Genomic DNA, 18,648 nt, shown 5'->3' on the forward strand with positions numbered 1-18,648 from the left:
ATACTCTGCCCGCCCTATAACGGTTTCCTCGCCCACGCGACAGCCTTATTACCCAGCTTACCACTCCGACAGTCCAGAGAGGACGCCAAGAGGGAGCCTTTTTATTCGTCCGCTGGGTTTTGTAGCGCGGTAGGCGCGAAGACGTTTTGATCATGCAGGCCATGCCAGATGCGCGCCAGCAGTCCTTCGAGGAGATCTACGGCCCCCCCGAGAACTTCCTCGAGATAGAGGTGAGCCCACCCACAGCCTACCCCTCCTCTCCCCTCCCCAAGACCCCTATATACTGACCCCCAACCCCTATAGGTCAAGAACCCCCGCACCCACGGCGTCGGCCGCGCCATGTACACCGATTACGAGATCCTGTGCCGCACCAACATCCCGGCTTTCAAGCTGCGCCAGTCGACGGTGCGACGCCGCTACTCGGACTTTGAGTATTTCCGCGATATCCTGGAGCGCGAGAGTGCGCGCGTGACGATCCCGCCGCTGCCGGGGAAGGTGTTTACGAATCGATTTAGTGATGATGTGATTGAGCATCGTAGGGAGGGGTTGCAGCGCTTCTTGCAGATTGTGGTGGGACACCCGCTGTTGCAGACGGGGAGTAAGGTTCTGGCGGGGTTTGTGCAGGGTGAGTTTGTTCCGGGGGGGTGGGGTGGGGGCTGAAGACTGACGGAGATAGACCCGAATTGGGATCGCAATGCTTGGTGAACATCGGTGCGTGATGGTGCCAAGAAGGGAAAACGACAGCCTGGGAAATTGAAAAAGAGACGACGGCCGAGACGGAGTGGGAGTGATCCAGCAATCATGGGGGATATGAGGGCAGAATGACAGAGAGAGGTGATGTGAAAGCGGACACGTTTCGGTTCGGGAGCTGGAGGGCATTTCGTAGCGCAACAACTGTGGGAAAGCGATTGAAGGATGATATCCATTTCATAGCGACTGGTTGCTGGGAGGGCGTTTATGCACGGCATGTTTAGGGTGGACTTTTTCCCGTTTGCTTTAGCTAGCTCACTCTTTGCGTATGAATGATTGATGTTTCTGAGAATGTGTGTGTTGCTTCAGGGAGCATTGCTTTGTGTTAGTCTATAGGCTGAAATATTCACTGGGAGCAAGATATCAACGGCATTTAAGCACTCACGCCATATCTGCATCAGAGTTCTGATCTCAAGCCATTGTTGTACACCTCGTTATTAATTCTTACAAATATATCCAATATCCTACACCAGCCGTAAAGCATAACGCCGTTTACCCCACCACGACCTTCTATAATAGTACAATGCACCTCATTCCTCATCCATCTTGAATAGGAGATCAAGAGAGGAGATATCCTCTCCGCTGCCCAGGACCCCCATGCTCAGCATGAAAGGCCCCACGTTTCTCATGTATATATACAATATGATACTATATCCTCGGATATACTCACGCCGGCGTGTCCAGGAACCGGAGGATAACTTCGTACATGCCGAACATAATCGCTGCGCTGGGAACTGTGCGTAGCAGATGCGGTGTTAGGCCGCCGTACATGGATGCCATGCCCTCTTCTTTAAAGACGAGCTTGAAGCACTGGATCAGACCGGTGTACTTTGGCTTTCCGTCGGCAATTGTGGGGGCTTGGCGAAGACGTGTGCGGACAACCTATGGTTATGTTAGTTAACATATCTCTGCCAAATCTTGGGTTGGTTTAACATACCTCGTGGGGATAGGTGATGATAGCCGCAACCAGCTTTGCGCCTCCGGCCGCGCCCACTTTGCCTGTCCACTCAACTGTTCGATCCCAGATATTCTTCTCTCGTCCACTTGTGATAATTTTTTCCTCCCTCCTCCTCAGGTATCCCTTCATCTGTTCATACAGCACCCACTGTAAGGTGCTCTCCGACACCCCCAGATAGCTCGCACTCATCCCTTTGTACATGCCCCTAATCCCCTCATTCCTTATTATCTGTTTTACACAGTCCCAACTATTCTTATACCTCCTCACCACCGCCTCCCCCGCCCTCTCCGACACATTCTTATCAAGCTGCAACCTCGTCTTAACCATCCAAATCGGATTCGTCGCCGTGCTCGTCACCACCCCCGCCGTCGCCGCCGCCAGCAAAACAACCCACGTGTTCTCCTCCCCATGGTTGAAGTTATCCGCAATAATCCTCTTCCCGTTGCCGTACGTGTAGAAGTTGATACTCCTCGCCGGCACTACGCCGACCAGGTTCGGCCCCAGCCCCTTGAAGAGCGCGCGCCATCCTTCGACTTTATGCACGCTGAACAGGATCTGGAACGTTTCGCGGAAGTGGAGGATCGCGGAGCGTGCCGGGGAGAGGTGTGCGTGCGGTGAGATGCCCAGGCGGGCGCGGTTGGATTGCAGTTGGGATTGGTAGAAGTCGGATTGCAGGCGGGTTTTGAGGACGTCCAGGGGCGCTGTGAGGGCGGCTGCTGTCATGCCTCCGACACTGGGAGATGTTAGTTTTGGGCACTTTGGGCGACCTTAGGGTAGGCCGGGAAGAACCAAGGGGGCGCGGAGAAAATTTGGGTGTAAGGGATGGGGAGACGGACCCTCCAGCGACAAGATGCGCCCATGACTTCGCCACCGGCAGGGGCTTTCTATTTATTTGCTTCGCGTCGACTTGGTTAAAGGGTAGGACATCGCCATTTTCCCGCGACTCGACCAGTTGCGCAGGTACAGATTGTGAGGCAGACGCGCCCTGACGAGTTGAGGTGAACGACATGAACGGGGATGTTGATGGTTGCAAAAACCCGGGCCGGAATTCGACTCAGGGCACGCCGTAAATTAAGATAGGTTTTTAGATTATCATGAAATATAATCGAAAGAAGATTGAAAGAGGGTATGAAGGGGGTAGTACAAAAATGAGGGTGGTAAATATATGTTAGGTTTTGGAAATTTATTTGTCGCTCTCTCTCCCTGACTTGCTGGACATATAAATTTTGTGACCCGGATAGCGAAAAATGAGCGGAACTAGCCGTCGTTTGGTGACAAGCACTTTCGGTCCATGTTCCGGAGCGTCCGGGGAAGCCAAGCCCGATTTAGCCCAGGGCAACTCATACCAGTATATAAAACTCCTTAATGGCGATAATCCACAAAATAGTACAGGATCAATTTCTCGTGCCATCTAAAAATTTATAGAGGGCCTGTTTATAACAGCAATGTCTACAGCAAAAATAGTTCAATTGGAGGCGTTCAATCACTCAGGGCTTCAATTTATAGGCCACTTACTCAGAGACCAAACTAAAGCGAGAGTATGATTCCTCAACTATAGGAGCCTCTCTAAACTTTTAAGAGCCACGAGCACTATAAATTACGATTTATTTCTACTGGTGTTCACATAAATCACATAAATATTACTGATCTGATATACAAGTAGAACCTATCACCGCCAAGCCCTCGTCGTTACCCATCCCCCTTAAACAAATGAAATATTTTATACCGTAGCCTCCTGCACATCGCTCGCAGGCTTAGCCTCCCCCTTCTTAGCATTCTCAATCGCCGCCTCCTTCACGAGGTCCTCCTCCGCCTTGCTCTGCGACGCTGGCGCAGCCTCAGCCTCCTTCTCCGGGACAGCAACGGTCTCGGGGTCAACATTATCAACATCAGGGTGCGGCGGGGCAACAGAAGCCTCGCCCTGCTCAATCACAACACCAGACGCATCGACGATGCGGGTGCGTGTCTCGTAACGGGTCTGGAAGCTGACTTTGCCTGAAAGAGCCTTGACCTGCTCCGCGTCGAGGAGGTTGCCGTCTTGGTCGCGGTACTCGACTCTCTCCTCGCGAGAAACCACGCTCTGGCTGCCGGAAAGGATCGGTGCCTCGCTGTAGACAGGGGCGACAGACATCACGGGTTGCTCTTGCTCAACGATTGGCTTCTGAGCTTGTTCCTCGACCTTGGCTTCCGGGATAGCTGCCGGTGGTGCCGGCGCGGAGGTTGGCGCAACGTTGGCAACTGGGGATTGCACCTGCTTGACATTGTATTGATCATACTATATACTGTTAGCATTTCGGTACCATTAAAGGTCGACACCGCGGCTTGTCGATATCCGTAGTGGTGGGTTGGTAATACTTACGGTGGTGTGGAAAGTGTTGCAGTCCCAATCCCACTTGCTGAACAGCTTCACCTGCTTGCATGCGGATTGGGTCCACGGGTTACCATATGCCAGAGGCGAGTACAGGCCAAAGGCAACCATGCTGAGACCCAAGAAAACAACAGCACCGAGCTTGCCAATTATTGGGTTCTCACGGAGACCAATTCCTGGGATGCGGTTGGTAATATGATCGTAAGTCTGGCAAAGCGCCATAACAGCAAAGTACAAGGCTGGGAAGTAGTGGTGCAAGAACAGCTGACGCTGCATGAGGTAGAAGGGGAAGTAGTGGAAAGCCCAGCCCAGGATGGAGGTGCCGATTTCGTAGCTGAATCGCTTGAAGGTCGAATTGTTGAAATCCTTGTAGCCACGCTGCCATCTTAAAACGGCAATGCCCTGGAAAAGGGCGAAGATGGCAACACCCAGGGTAGATGACCACCAAATGATGGGGTTTCCAATGAGATAAATTTGACGGTGGTCCTTGCCCCAGAAGTTGATACCGCGTTCCAGGATGGGCCACGACATTGGACGGGAGTCCCAGGCGTGAGACTCGACAAGGCCGGCATTGGTCTGCCACATAACCTTTTGCAGCTCCCAGAACTTGCCAAGGAAACCGGGGTTCTTGTAGTTGACCTTTTCTGCGTCAGCTCCGAGCTGAGGGTGCTCGTTCTGCTCGATGAACCAGATGCTGTTTGGCAGGGTGCCCTGCTTTGCGCAGGTCACTTCCTGTTGCTCGGAAGCCCAATCAGGCAACTTGACCTTGTGAGAGAAAAGGGCGCAGCCAGTCATGACATGAATGAGGCGGAACTTTGTCTGGATAGTGCGAACACGCTCCTTTGCTAGCTCCCCTTCGGACTTGGTCTTAACGATCTCAATGCGGAAGAAATCATTCGCATCACCCTCAAACCCTTCGTAGCCGTAGGCGGAAACTTCGTTTTGCCAATCAGCCTCAGTCACAGGTGGGCGAACATCGTGAGAGTGAAGGCGTCTGTTGGTAGGAATGTGGAACAACTTGATAACGTCGTTATCCTTCAAGAAGGCAGGGGGAGAAATGGTATCCCAAGCGTAGGAGCCGTTGATATTCTCGCCATTGACATCGAGTGGCTGCGTAGTGTTCTCCAGAAGCCAGACGTTGTTCTCGTCCTTGTGGGGGTAAAGAGTAATCTGCTGCTGCTTGCTGCCACCGGGGTACATCAGGTTGTGGGAATGAAGGTATCCTCCCTGGGTGTTGTGATGTCTGATGCTGACTCGGCTTCCCAAGGCAACATCGACGGGGACGTCCTTCATGCCTTTGGAGTTCAGAGTGGCCTGGAACTCGGAGCTCATGAATCCATCACCCTCACCAGGGTTCTGAAGGATCTGGAAGTGAATAGCAAACATTGCCATGTAGAATGTTACCGGGATCAAGATCAGGCAAAACACTCTGGCGAGGATGTGCTTGAAGAGTAGTCTTGGGGTGACGTTCTTATAGTCACCGAGCACAACCCAGAGTTGAACAACAGTCAAGCTGCCAACCCAGGCAATTGTGAAAAGGCCGACCCACTTCACACTGGCAGTTGCACCAAGACCTAGACCGGTCATGGCAAGCCAGAACCACCAGCTTGGCTGGAAAGCCTTCGCGGGACCTTGTTCTTGCTGGTTTGTGAAAGATGTGAACGCCAACGCAGTGATGGCAGTCATGATCATAAGAGGAGAGTCGAGAAGAATAAGACGTGCTTGAGTGAGGAGTCCGTTCTCTGGTTATCGTTAGTATTGTCCACAAAACAACTGCGATATGATCTGCCTACCAAAGATAATGAGTCCAGCGCCCAAGCCAGCGGTCATAGTGCGGCAGCCAGCAGCCTTCAGTGTGAGGAACATGACTGGCACGAGCAGAATACCGCAGATTGCCGGCAGCATTCTCATGGCCACGTATGGTACACCAGGCTCAATATAATCCTTGCCGATCTCCTTAAAGTCGAAGTTGCCGTCGAAGCCAGCCATGAATCCGGCCAGCGTCAATAGAAGTTTGGCGAGCGGAGGGTGGACGTCCATGAAGAACTTTCCCTTCATATATTTGGATGCGAAGCCGCCGAAGCTAGAAAGGGGGTATGGTTAGCTGGAGCGATACCTGGGGGGGAGCTGGAGAATACGAACTGGACTTCGTCGAACACAACGCTGCTTGGCTGATATATCCGGAACAGCCTGACAATGGCAGCAATCACTGTCACGAAGATCATGACTCTGTAGTCAGATCCCGGCAGGTTGAAGACATCATTGTCCTTGACCCCATCCGACGTGTAGTCATTGCGCTTGATGGCGCCTTTCTTCACGGTCGCGACGACTGGGACTGGAACTTGGACTTGCGTCGGCACTGGAATGAGAGGTGCACCCTCGCTGGCAGGCACAGCACTCGGCGACGAGCGAGCATTCTTCGATTTCGCCATTCTGATTGTGCAGCTGTGAAAGCACCGATGCGATGAGGAAGAAGAATATGGCGATCCTTAAAATAGAACCAGGCTAGACACGCTTCCACGGAAGGCTCTAAAGTGGCCCCTGGATCCGCAAACTGAACACTGAACACTCCCAATTGTAGTTAACGAAAGTAATGTAAAGAAGAAGAAGTGCTAGAATTAAAAAGACTCCATCTGAAGGAGATAAAAAGGCAGGTAGAGTAGTAAATCGTCTTCGCTGAGCAGAAGGCCCAGGTTGGTTGTGTGAAGAAAGGAGTTGGGGCCAAGATTGAGTACGAGCTATGTGTGGATTGTGAAGGCACCGTGTCCAAAACCAGCCAAAACCAGCCATAACCAGCCATATGGAGCTGAACCGCCTATGCGCACATGGGTACGAGTTACGAACAATTTTAATTGGCTTTGTAAACAACAGTTCATGCAACTTTTCAATAGGCAATTCATAAATATATGGGTTTCTATCTATATTCATGATTCCAGAATCTAAAGCAAAGTGCACTGTTAAACAATATCACATGTAACAGTGAACTGTGTGTTTAACAGTTATCGAGGATTACGACCGAATTTACTCTTGTTGGACACACGCCCACGCGTCGTTCCGGGCTTGGCAACAATATTCCCCCGCGATTGTGACAAGGGGCGTCGGGATCAACAAGGCTGTCAACTCACAGAGCCGCTAAAAGTACAGTGCTAGTCTAATATGTCGCCGCCTCGCCGCCTCGCCTCAACTCGAGATATATAGATCAAAAAAACTCGCGACTTGCGACAACTCCCCTCATAATTCGACAGATGGCTCCCTCAGCCACTGCTCCCGATGTACTGGCTGCACTCGATGAGATTAAAGCGCCCGCAGGAGTTGTGTTACCCCCAAAAGAAATCAAAGGTCAGCGCCCTCTCTCCTCCGCCCGCACCACACCATTGGAAACAATTTGCTGACCTTCATCCAGCCATCCTAGAGAAGACCGCAGGCTACGTCTCGCGAAACGGCGCAGTCTTTGAAGGTGTGTATCCCCAATCCCCTTTGCCAGCGCGATATGTGCTGATGTCAATGTCACAGATCGCATCCGCGAGAAAGAGAAGCACAACCCGAAATTTTCCTTCCTAAGCGCAAACGACGCATACAACGCCTACTACCAATGGCGACTGAGCGAGATCAGAGAAGGGAGGGGAAATGTTGTCGCAGCGGGTCGCGCTGGAGAGGTGCCCGCCGAGGCAGAGAAGCCGAAGGGGCCTCCGGAGCCTCCTGAGTTCAACTTTTCCGCAAAGATGCCCAATATCAGCGCGCAGGATCTCGAGGTCGTGAAGTTGACTGCGCTTTTCGTCGCGAAGAATGGGAGGCAGTTTATGACTACATTATCGCAAAGGGAGACGGGAAATTACCAGTTCGACTTTCTTCGCCCGAATCACAGTTTACACAATTTCTTCCAACGGCTGGTAGACCAATACACGGCGTTATTAAGGGCAGGTGGAATGGATGGGGATGGAGGCAAACTCCAACAAGAGCGGATACAGGAGTTGGAGCGCAACGTAAAGGACAAATTCAACGTCCTTGGCCGAGCAAAGCAACGCGCAGAATGGTTCAAGTTCCAGGACGAGCAGAAGGTGAAGAAGGAGGAGGAAGCCGAGAAGGAGAAGCTCAGCTACGCACAAATTGACTGGCACGATTTCGTCGTCGTCGAGACCGTCGTCTTCACCGAAGCCGACGACCAAGCCGTCCTCCCACCTCCAACCTCGCTATCAGAGCTCCAATTCGCATCTCTAGACCAGAAGGCCCACATGTCCATAAACCACAATCTCCGCATCGAGGAATCCTTCCCATCAGAAGAAGACTCGTACTATAACGCCTACCAGGCCCCACAAGTCCACCAAATGGCACCACCTCCCGCCCCAGCACAACAGCAGTATCCTCCACAGGCCCCGGCCTTCCGCACCAAATCAGCAGAAGAGGAAGAGGAAGAGGCACGCATCCGCGAGCGCACTGAAGCTCGCGAACGCGCGCAGGCCGCACAGGCTCAAGCTAAGGGTGGAGCGGCGGCACCGATGAAGATCAAAGAGAACTACATCCCCCGCGCAGCGCAGCGAGCAGCGAATAAGAACGCACAGATGGCGCTGTGTCCAAACTGCAAGCAGCAGATTCCATACAGCGAACTGGATGAGCACATGAGAAGTACGCCCCCCTTCCCCATTTCCCCCAGCCTAAGCACATACTAACACCCCAACAGTCGAGCTCCTCGATCCCCGCTGGAAAGAGCAAAAATCGAAATCCGACGCCCGCTACGCGACCACGAACCTCTGGAACAACGATGCGGCGAACAACCTCAAGCGGCTGGCGTCGCAGCGGCCGGACATGTTTGACGGCGTGACGGGGCAGGCGCTGAGTGAGGAGGAGGAGGCGAGGAGGAAGAAGGCTGCCATTAGCTATGATGGGAATCCGGAGGGGAAGGATGCGGGGAGGATGGGGGCGGGGATGCAGAATGTCAATGTGGATGAGCAGATTAGGAATATCCATTTGAAGTTTGGGGAGAGGAAGTAGAAGGGGGGGCTAGGTATGGAAGGGGGAAGGGTTGGCGTCGGAGGCGTGGGGGTTAAAGCATAATTTGTAAAATCATGGGGGGAATATGTGCCACTTCAAGAGGGCTTTGGTTACAGTAGTTAGGGGTCATTTGACTGGGGCGGAGCAATCAATATTACGTGTATAAAAGGCGGGAATAAAGAGATCAAAAAATCAAGAACCAATAGCACAGGAACAAATGATGCATGTGCAGGTCAGACCATTATTTGTCTACGAAATCGCCAGACTGCACCACATCTTCTATCTACACCTTCATACAATACAGATCCCCAATAAATGTACGAGCGGTCTCTAGTAACCGTCCTTGCCCCACTTGTTGTACTTCTCGTGGAGCTCCTGTGGCAATACGTTAGCAAGACTGTTCGACTCAATCGATCCCCCAATCAACCACTCTCCAGCATAGTCCCTCCTTCCACGGCAGGGCTCCATGACCCCCCATCTCGCATCCTCAGAGCTACCAGAAAATCTATCCACATACCTTTGGCAAGTTGACATTGGGAACAATGACGCTGTGCAGCGCACTCGGCGCATCCCTCGGCGCATTGGCCGGGTTTCCACCAGGGTGGTATTGGTACTTGAAGTCGCCCTTGGAGTCAGACGGCGCTGGCTGCTCCCACGGCTTGCTGTTGGGGGAGGTGGAGATCTGGGCCTCAGAGGTTCCAGAGGTTGGGTTGGCGCCTACAAAATCTCCATGTTAGCCTTGCTTCTTCTTGTTTTCTCCTTGTCCCTTCGTCCATCTCCGCAATTCAATTGGTTTCGGCGGCAGGGGAGCTTACCAAGGTAGTAACCGGCACCGCCGACGGCAGCGCAGGTAGCGGCCATCAGGAGCTAAATAGACACAAACATTAGCTTCTCCTCTATCCAATTGACATCCCCGAGCTCATCTACAGCCAACACCCTCCGTGTCCAGCCCCCGACGAGCTTGCGGGGAAGAAGGGAAGCACCAACATAAAGCTCCGGATCCTTCTTCGCGCCCTTGCTAAGAAGGCTACCCTCCGACTCCGACGCCATGCGGCGGGCGGCAGTCGCGAATCCGCGGGCGAATGGGGCAGACATGTTTGTTATCGTTGGAAAGGGGAGGCGGGGCGGGGCAATTGAGTTGCTGTGCAGTGGTGGGTGGGAGGTTTGTGGTCGAGTTGAAGTTATTCCGTTATTTCCTGGCCCGCTTCGGCAAAAGTTGGGTTGCGGTCATGGATCACGTGGGAATGGGTGGTTGGGGGATGGTGATTGGTTCGGGAGGATGGCACGTCATGTCCGTGGTGGGAGATGGGGACGTATCTCCTCGGGAGGGTGAGTAAGAGGGTGGTTTAGGACGGGATGGGGTTTGGGGGTTTGGGGGTTTGGGAATATTTTATAATTAATGTTTATGTGTGGTTTATGTTAGGTAGGTATATTTTTGCTTAGTCGTTCTGGTTTCGTGTTATGGGGGTGGGTGGTGGTGGAATTAAATTCGGTGGAAATGTGAGAAATAAAATGCTTCACAAATATTAAAGACAACTCTGTAATCAGAAACTAAACGGACTACGAACTACCCGCGTTATTATTATGTGTTATATATTACTTATGGAACCTAATATATTATCAAAAGCATATCAATGGTCTATTCTACAAGTTTGACCTTTTGGTTTTGTCCCGATCTGAGACGGCAACAATGTGCTGGCACTATGAAAATCGCGCGTCGCAACGGTAGGTTTGAAGTTGAGATACCCTCGAATACCAAGCAAGCATCTAATCGTTACTTAGGAGACCAAAGCTAAAGGTAAAGCCGTATAATATTAATAGAAGGAGTTTATAAATTCGGGTGGTGCCATTGTTCTGACGTCCTTTGAAAGGACCTTGGGCCAAAATGAGCATTTACAAAACCGAATTCGTTGTCTCATCTGACAATATACAAGGGAGCAATTAAGGGTATACCAAGGGGAAATTCTCTGTTCAACCGCAGCACTATTTGTGCCATTCCTTGAGGGGTAAGTCAGGCACTGGCACTGTGAAAATACAATGTCACCAGCATTGACGCGATTCTGACAAGGCGAATACTCTGGCCAGGAATAATACTTAGGCAAGAGGATGGCGTGCAGCTCGTACTTGCTTATATCATGCATGTTTCTATTCGCTAGAGACACCATGTTTACCACACGGGTGATCTAATTCACGAGAGACGAGATGAGCCGTCCCAGCCTTTCTCTCCTGACAAGCAACACATCACATCTGTGAACTTTGCTATCAACGCTTAGCTTTCTGTCAACCCTCACTTCACTTCACTTCATATTCAGTTCATACAAACCATCAACTCATCAACAACTCATTGTCAGTCATCTGGCTTTGCAAACAGACTGTTTTCCATTACAGGGGGTCGCGCGGCCTAGGACGAGGCTGATATAATACGACCCATCTTATCGGGGATAACCAAACAAAACCCCCAACACCTCCCATCCACCCCAACCCGCGCACCTCCCACCTCCAGACCAAAATTCCCTCGTCTTGAGCTCGAGGTAACCGCGTCCACATCCACGAAACAATAACGCGTCTTGCTCTCCATCCCTCGCAATCGCACACATCGCATGATATAACCCTTACATAGCCTCGCCCTCTCTACCCAGCATGGCTGCAACTCTGCTCTCCATGGTCAATACCGCGACGCGTTGCGACACCCCCGAGTCAACCCTGAGCCACACCCTCGCCTCATCCAACGCGCAATCCTCGTCCTCGACGCCGCCAACCAGTATCGCTGACTCGACGAGCGTGGCGTCTCCTAGATCGAAGCGCGACGGGCCGTTGTTGTCGATCTTCGATGCTCACATTGACGACGAGGAGTACCCCATTGACGAAGATCGGGATGAGGATGATGAACAGGAGGACGGCAGTGGCCGACCGAGACGTGCCAGGAAGATTACGGTGAAGGCGGCGGATTGGGCGGAGAGCGTCACGTCATCGGCGAAGAAGGCGCGTAGTGAGAGGGGAGGATCTGTGACGCGTCGCTGTACGGTTTCGGGTGAGACGTTGGTGAGCTCGCATGAAGATGGTGATTTCTCTACGGAGGAGACGAATGGGGATGAGACACGCGAAGTTGTGGAGGATGGTATTGAATTGCAATTGCCAGCTAGGAAGTTACAAAAATCCCGCAGCGCAATGAGCCTGGGGGGTGAGAGCAGCCTGGGCAAGAAGAGTCGATTTATGAAAGATGAGGCAGCGAGACGCAAGTCTGCACGCTTCACGAATGAACCGACTGAGAGCCTTACTAAGAAGCTGAGCGTGCTTGGGAAGAGAGGCCGCGACGCAGTTGACGAGGCTTCGTTCAAGATTAAGCGCGAGCTTAAGAGGTTGGCTGATACCAATGAGTTTGCGAAGATCGAGACAAAGCCTGTTGTACACGAGGTGTGGAGCTGCGGGAAGCTTGTTACCGGCAATGAACCGCCCAAGAAGAAGAAGGAGAAGAAGGCTGAGGAAGCTGTTGTCGTAAACCAGGTATGGAGCCGCGGCAAGCTTCTCACTGAGGTACAGCCAAAGAAGAAGGCCGAGGAGCCTATTATCATCCACGAAGTCTGGAGCTGCGGCAAACTCGTCACTGGCAACGAGCCACCCAAGAAGAAAGCCAAGATCGAGAAGGTTAAAGAGCCCGAACCCGAGCCTGTCGAGGAGGTGCCTGAAGTTAAGAAAGTCAAGAAATGGTTGAACAGAGGTCTCTACGCGGGACAAGAAGCTATCGTAGACCTTTCACACTCCTACACGGCTAAGGAGAGAAAGGCAATGGCAAAGGCCAACGCCGAAGTAAAGAGACGCAGCATCCTCCCCCTCCCCCTCTGGGCAGGTCAACGCATCCTCCTCAACGGCCGTGACTTCAAGCTTCCCTTTGACGTGTGCTCGCCCCTCCCACCCGGACAGCCAAAGCCAGATGAGTGGAGGAAGACAACAAAGAGTAAGCAAACAATCCACCATGTATACGATCTTAAAAAATTAACAACCCTATTTTAGACCGCTTCATTGGCGATGCCGCCGCCCTCTGGAAGAAAACCAAACATTTTAGCGACTCGGACTCGCGCTGCATCTGCTCCCCCTCCACCGGCTGCGGGGAGGACTGCTATAACCGCATGATGCTGTACGAGTGCGACAACGGGAACTGCCCCCTCGGCGCTGAACTCTGCGGAAACCGCGCATTTGCAGACTTGCACGAGCGTCGTGCCAAGGGAGGCAAGTACCGTGTCGGCGTGGAGGTGATCAAGACAGAGGATCGTGGGTATGGTGTTAGGGCGAATAGGTGTTTCCAGGAGGGCCAGATCATCGTGGAGTATACGGGGGAGATTATTACGGAGCCGGAGTGTCAGAGGAGGATGAGGGAGGATTATAAGAATAATGAGGTGAGTCTAGTCTACCCCCTCGACGAAACTAACTATGTGCTAATTACCACCCCCGCAGTGCTACTACCTCATGCTCTTCGACCAAAACATGATCATCGACGCCACCCGCGGCTCCATCGCCCGCTTCGTCAACCACTCCTGTGAACCGAACTGCGAGATGGTCAAATGGATCGTAGGTGGTAAACCGCACATGGCCCTCTTCGCTGGCAAGAATCCAATCATGACTGGGGAGGAACTCACGTATGATTATAAATTCGACCCCTTCTCTTCGCGAAACGTGCAGGAATGTCGCTGTGGCGCCGAGAGCTGTAGGGGCGTGCTTGGCCCTAGACCGAAGGAGGTTAAGAAGGTGGAGGCCGTCAAGGGTGTCAAGGGGGTTGTTAAGGGGATGAAGGGGGTGATGAAGAAGGGGAAGAGGAAGTTGAAGGAGTTGATGGGTGGGGATGCCGAGGAGAAAGTGACTAAGAAACGCAAGATCCTCGTCCCCGTCGGGAAGTCCAAAGTCAAGCCCACGAAGTCCGCGAAGGCGATGGCGAAGGCTAAGAAAGTCGCTAAGAAGATGGGCAAGGTCGGCGCTTCTGCTGCCACTACTGCGGCGAAGAAATCACCAAAGGCGGCTGCTAAATCTCCTAAACCGGCCAAATCCCCAAAAGGCGGCCTCAAGCAAGCGAAGCTGTCATTTGGGAATCAGCAATTGACTGTCGTGGCTGATGAGAGTGCGAGTCCCAGCCCAAAGAAGGCCAAGAAAGAGACGCCGGTGAAGGTAGTGAAGCCCAGGAAGAGCGGGATGGTGGTGGTGAAGAGACGCGGGACGAAGGTCGTGATGAAGAAGGGCGTTAGGGGGGAGGGGAAGAAGACTATTGCGAGGAAGGCGGCTGCTGCTGCTGCTGCGGCTGCTGCTGAGACGGCGGCGCTTATGGAGGCAGCGGCGGCAGCGCAGTGAACTCATCGACAGGCATTTTATTCATTGTTTTCAACATCAAGCATGCCCGTTACGGCATGCACGCACACATTATCAGGTTCAACATTAGCCCTGGAGTCCTGGAGTTTTCGGAGTTTGTTTTTGCCGTTGTTGTTGCTTTACTTCACATCGTCGATCGTCTTCATCATACGCGCGAAGTCTTCTTTTGTTTGTTGGTGGTGGTGGGTGGATGGTTGGTTGGTTATGCGTGGGCTGAGCGTAGTGGGGAGGCTACGCGTGAACCCGAAAGCCATGGTGGGAAGGTGATGATGCGGAATGGATAGGAGCAGGGGAAGATAGTGAGGAGGAAGGTGATGATGAGGAAAGGGAAGGGAAGGGATGTGATACATAGAATACGGACGAGCAAACCTTTGTAAGAATAGGAATTAAGAGCCCTGAACTGAACCGGGAATAGCTGGGAAGTTACTGGGAGCTGGAGTTGGGGAATTTGAGATATGTGTGTTCTTTTCTGCTGCTGCTGCTGGGTTATGTGCAGCGATTTGTTAGGGGTGGTTGTGTGATTGTGACCGTAGTGAGGGTGAGGGTGAGGGGTGTCTGTGTGGTGCTGTGTGTGATGCCATGATGGTGGTGGTGGAGTAGTGACGCGGGTGTGTTATGCACCGTGATCTGTACACGCACTTCTCAAACCCCTATTCCTCGCATCTGCATCAACAACCAACTGTAGTAGAGTAACCAACTGTAGCAGAGTAGAGTAGCAATGCAGCTGTAATATCTCTGTCACTTGATACACTTGATACCCTCGGACGCAGTATCCTGCATATCCGTGAAGAAACCATCAATTCGTCAATGCTCTACTATCCCCCCATAAAGCACCTAACTGGCTATCCTATCCCCTGACATCATATGCACTACTACATCACGGTAGTCGCGTAGTTTTCGTGTTTGAGCTGCCACCCGCTTGGGCCCCTTTAATTGGGGGAGTGGGCCAATCAGAATATTCGCCTGGGTGGGATTTAACGGGAGTTTTGCTGTGTGTGGTGGGTGTCTGTGTGATCGTGCTAGGGGGAGAGTGGACGGGGGATCGGGGAAGGGAGCTTGGCGAGATGACGGGCAAGGGAGAGATGGGATGAAATTGTGCTGGAGTACACTATGAGGATATATATAATGGGAATATGGATAGAGTGGTTGAGGATGTGTTTGTTTTATATTTATATACAATTTATATAGTCTTGATATAAGGGTGTTATGGGTATATATATGTGTATATTCTTCATCAACATCAACGCATAAACAAGACGCAGATCTGTGCGATTTGTCGTATTAGATACATGACTTCAGTGCATAAACCCAACACAGCACCGTCACACTCTAATTTACCTCATCACAGCACAATCACAGCGTATCTTCTCCCAGTCGTGTGGTTAAATTTAGTGGATATCAGTGGATTTTGGTGTCTGAACCCACTAAACTCCCCTAGCCCTCATGCACTAATCCCAGTGAATCCTTGCCCCCAATCCCTTGTCGTCACCCTTGTATTTTATGTATCTTTCATCACCCAAGTAGCTTAGCACTGCACCCTTTTCTGTCTTGTACCCTTGTACTCCATCCCCCTTGACAATTTTGAGAGGTAGGTGTTTCTTTCCCTTCACTCTTTTGCCTGTTTCTCCCTTGACTGACGAGAGACAGCGACGACGGAGAGACACACATCACTTTTCTTCGGAGACACTACACGCACACAACGCATCATACATATCTTCGACTACCGGGGAAGAACTTCTTTTCTTTTTTTAACACGATAACTCTTAATACCTCTGCGACTCGGCGACCAGCGACACTGCTACTACTACTTCTAATCGCATTCTTCGCTTCATACTATTGTCATTACAAGCATCGCCATACTTTAATACCCAACCCAGCGAAAGAAAGAAAGACAGTCAGACAGACAGACCGACATCTCAGACATCCCTTATACCCATCGATAATCACCACCATCGCGAACCGCAACCTCCAACCCACCGCGCACCTCGACCTCCAACGCGCCAGCAAACAATGAGATAAACAACCGCCCTCACCACCAGCTGGTCGCAGCGCACATTGAAGCCTCCAACAAATCCACCACCACCACCACACGAACGCACACAAAAAAACCACCCACCATGTCCTCATCCTCACCACCCCGCGACCCTCCCCCCTCCCAAGGCGGACCACCAAGCATAATCTCCTCCCGCATGACCGACATCGCCTCCGACGACGGCCACGACCTCGACACCACCTCCCACGCAACCCCCGCCCACCGCACATCCACAAACAGGCAGAGCATCCAATCCTCGCGCCCCGGCACCGGGAGCGCCGCCATGTCCACTCGGAGTCCGTGGTCCGCATCTCCTCCCTCCCGGCGTGGTCCCAAATCCGGCGGCACCCCATCGATACTAGGAGGGGCGGCGGGGGCGAGGCCGCCGAGTTCGACGAGCAGGACGCATGTTCCTAGTCTCACTTCGCATGCGTTCTTTAGGCCGATGAGTTCGCAGAGGTTGCAGGCCCAACGCGGGGGCCCGAGGACGCCGGTTGCGGGCCAGAATCAGAGGGGGAGTGGAGACTTTGGAGACGCGCCGGCGGTGCCGAGTATTGCGTCGGGCTATACGGGGAATCCGATCCAGAGTAGGGATGAGAGCGGACCGCCGCCGCCGTCGAGGGGGACGGAGATAAGCGTCCAGGAGTACGTGCAGACGACTACTGCTAATACGAGTCCCACGCATGGGCATTTTCAGACTACGAGTCTCAGTTCCTCTGTCCAACCTCTCCAAGTCAACAATGCCTCATCGAATCCCAACGGCCTAACAGTCAACACCGGCCTCACAACCTTCCGCAACGCAAACCTCCCCACCCCCTCCAAATCCCCACACTCCTTCCGCTCCTCCTTCCTCTTGCCGTCGAGGGGAGGGGACATGCCCCCCCACAGCCCAAACCGCAGTAACCACGGCCACTCCAAGCTCTCCTCCGGCGCCACCTCCCCCGCCCGCCCCTCAGACGTCACTCCCCTCCCCTCACCACTCACCCCCGCCACCGGCGCCATGGGCGAGAAGCACGGGCCCGGCGGGAACGGAGGAGGAGGAGCGGGAGGTGGAGGAAAGGGGGGTGTCAAGAATTACGTGCATTTCCCTGGGAACACGAGATTTTTCCTGGGAGGGAGGTTCCAGAATGCGAGGGATAGACCGGTGAATATCGCTACGGGGATACTGGTTGTTGTCCCCGCGGTGCTGTTTTTCGTGTTCCAGGCGAGTTGGCTTTGGCATCGCGTGTCGCCTGCTGTGCCGGTGGTGTTTGCGTATTTGTCGTTTATATGCTTTTCCTCCTTCATCCACGCCTCTGTTTCCGATCCCGGCATTCTCCCTCGAGATCTCCACAAGTTCCCGCCGCCGCCAGCGACGGAAGACCCATTAACCCTCGCACCACCTACAACGGCGTGGTTGATCGTCAAATCCCATCTCCCGGCTAGCACCGCAATGGAGGTGCCCGTGAAATACTGCAAAACCTGCCACATCTGGCGACCCCCCCGCGGCCACCACTGCCGCATCTGCGATAACTGCATCGAGACCCACGATCACCACTGCGTGTGGCTCAACAACTGTGTTGGGCGCAGGAATTACCGGTATTTCTTCACCTTCGTGGCTGCCGGTACTGGTATGGCGATTTTTTGTATTGTTACGAGTGTTGTACAACTATCCACTGTCGGGAGAGATAATAACTCTGATTTCGGCTCCGCGATCCCTAGGGAGAGGGGGGTTTTCGCGCTGTTGATATACGCCGCACTCGCGCTCCCCTACCCCGCCGCCCTACTCTTCTACCACATCTTCCTCTCCGGCCGCGGCGAGACTACACGCGAACTCCTGAATGGAAGGAAATTCAAGAGAGGAGAACGCCATAGACCGTTTACTCTCGGCTCGGTGGTTAAGAACTGGATCGCGGTGCTGGGACGGCCGAGGGGAGGCGGGTATATAGGGTTTAAACGCGTGGGTGGGGTGTGGTTGGGTGAGAAGGGGGTTGTGGAGGGGAGACAGGGGGGGAGTGGGGGGGGAAATGGGGAGATGTTGGAGATGAGGGGGATGTCGCAAGGGGCATAGGGGGGAGGAAGGGTAATTTTTCGTTATTGGGGATTTGAGTTTTTTTTTTTGAGGCGCGGGTTTGGAGGGGGGGATTGGGAAGGGGAAAGGGAGGGGAGTTGATACCCTGGATGTGGAAGAGATGAGATGGGGACTGGCTCGACGCC

At 52.9% G+C, this 18,648-nt stretch overlaps 7 protein-coding genes across 7 annotated transcripts; 4 read left to right on the forward strand and 3 right to left on the reverse strand.

Moving 5' to 3' along the window:
- Positions 1–152: 152 nt before the first annotated feature.
- Positions 153–705, forward strand: SNX3 (Sorting nexin; the record flags this gene model as incomplete). The annotated part of the gene is made up of 3 exons (XM_018272120.1): positions 153–230; positions 304–625; positions 677–705. 3 exons carry the CDS (start codon positions 153–155, stop codon positions 703–705), a joined length of 429 nt encoding a protein of 142 aa, XP_018133012.1.
- Positions 706–1,177: 472 nt separating this feature from the next.
- Positions 1,178–2,917, reverse strand: VE01_02613 (uncharacterized protein). Its single transcript, XM_018272121.2, has 3 exons — positions 2,545–2,917; positions 1,688–2,441; positions 1,178–1,632 (listed from the first exon to the last, which is right to left on the reverse strand). The coding sequence occupies exons 1-3, from the start codon at positions 2,715–2,717 to the stop codon at positions 1,417–1,419; spliced, it is 1,143 nt and encodes a 380-aa protein (XP_018133013.1). The 5' UTR covers positions 2,718–2,917; the 3' UTR covers positions 1,178–1,416.
- A 353-nt stretch (positions 2,918–3,270) lies between these two features.
- Positions 3,271–6,830, reverse strand: VE01_02614 (uncharacterized protein). The gene is made up of 4 exons (XM_018272122.2): positions 6,219–6,830; positions 5,870–6,159; positions 4,068–5,818; positions 3,271–3,983 (listed from the first exon to the last, which is right to left on the reverse strand). Exons 1-4 carry the CDS (start codon positions 6,506–6,508, stop codon positions 3,429–3,431), a joined length of 2,886 nt encoding a protein of 961 aa, XP_018133018.1. The 5' UTR covers positions 6,509–6,830; the 3' UTR covers positions 3,271–3,428.
- Positions 6,831–6,941: 111 nt separating this feature from the next.
- Positions 6,942–9,058, forward strand: PRP21 (SF3a splicing factor complex subunit). Its single transcript, XM_059463456.1, has 3 exons — positions 6,942–7,415; positions 7,480–7,533; positions 7,590–9,058. The coding sequence occupies exons 1-3, from the start codon at positions 7,322–7,324 to the stop codon at positions 8,741–8,743; spliced, it is 1,302 nt and encodes a 433-aa protein (XP_059319932.1). The 5' UTR covers positions 6,942–7,321; the 3' UTR covers positions 8,744–9,058.
- A 235-nt stretch (positions 9,059–9,293) lies between these two features.
- Positions 9,294–10,315, reverse strand: VE01_02616 (uncharacterized protein). Its single transcript, XM_059463457.1, has 4 exons — positions 10,053–10,315; positions 9,881–9,932; positions 9,583–9,782; positions 9,294–9,440 (listed from the first exon to the last, which is right to left on the reverse strand). Exons 1-4 carry the CDS (start codon positions 10,158–10,160, stop codon positions 9,396–9,398), a joined length of 405 nt encoding a protein of 134 aa, XP_059319931.1. The 5' UTR covers positions 10,161–10,315; the 3' UTR covers positions 9,294–9,395.
- A 963-nt stretch (positions 10,316–11,278) lies between these two features.
- On the forward strand, positions 11,279–15,063 carry VE01_02617 (uncharacterized protein). The gene is made up of 3 exons (XM_018272125.2): positions 11,279–13,020; positions 13,077–13,459; positions 13,518–15,063. The coding sequence occupies exons 1-3, from the start codon at positions 11,706–11,708 to the stop codon at positions 14,400–14,402; spliced, it is 2,583 nt and encodes an 860-aa protein (XP_018133017.1). The 5' UTR covers positions 11,279–11,705; the 3' UTR covers positions 14,403–15,063.
- A 968-nt stretch (positions 15,064–16,031) lies between these two features.
- On the forward strand, positions 16,032–18,502 carry ERF2 (Eukaryotic peptide chain release factor GTP-binding subunit; the record flags this gene model as incomplete). Its single annotated transcript, XM_018272126.2, has 1 exon — positions 16,032–18,502. Exon 1 carries the CDS (start codon positions 16,538–16,540, stop codon positions 18,500–18,502), a length of 1,965 nt encoding a protein of 654 aa, XP_018133010.1. The 5' UTR covers positions 16,032–16,537.
- Positions 18,503–18,648: the final 146 nt, after the last annotated feature.

Source organism: Pseudogymnoascus verrucosus (assembly GCF_001662655.1).
Source record: "Pseudogymnoascus verrucosus strain UAMH 10579 unplaced genomic scaffold scaffold_8, whole genome shotgun sequence".
In the NCBI taxonomy this organism is placed as follows: Eukaryota; Fungi; Ascomycota; class Leotiomycetes; order Thelebolales; family Thelebolaceae; genus Pseudogymnoascus; species Pseudogymnoascus verrucosus.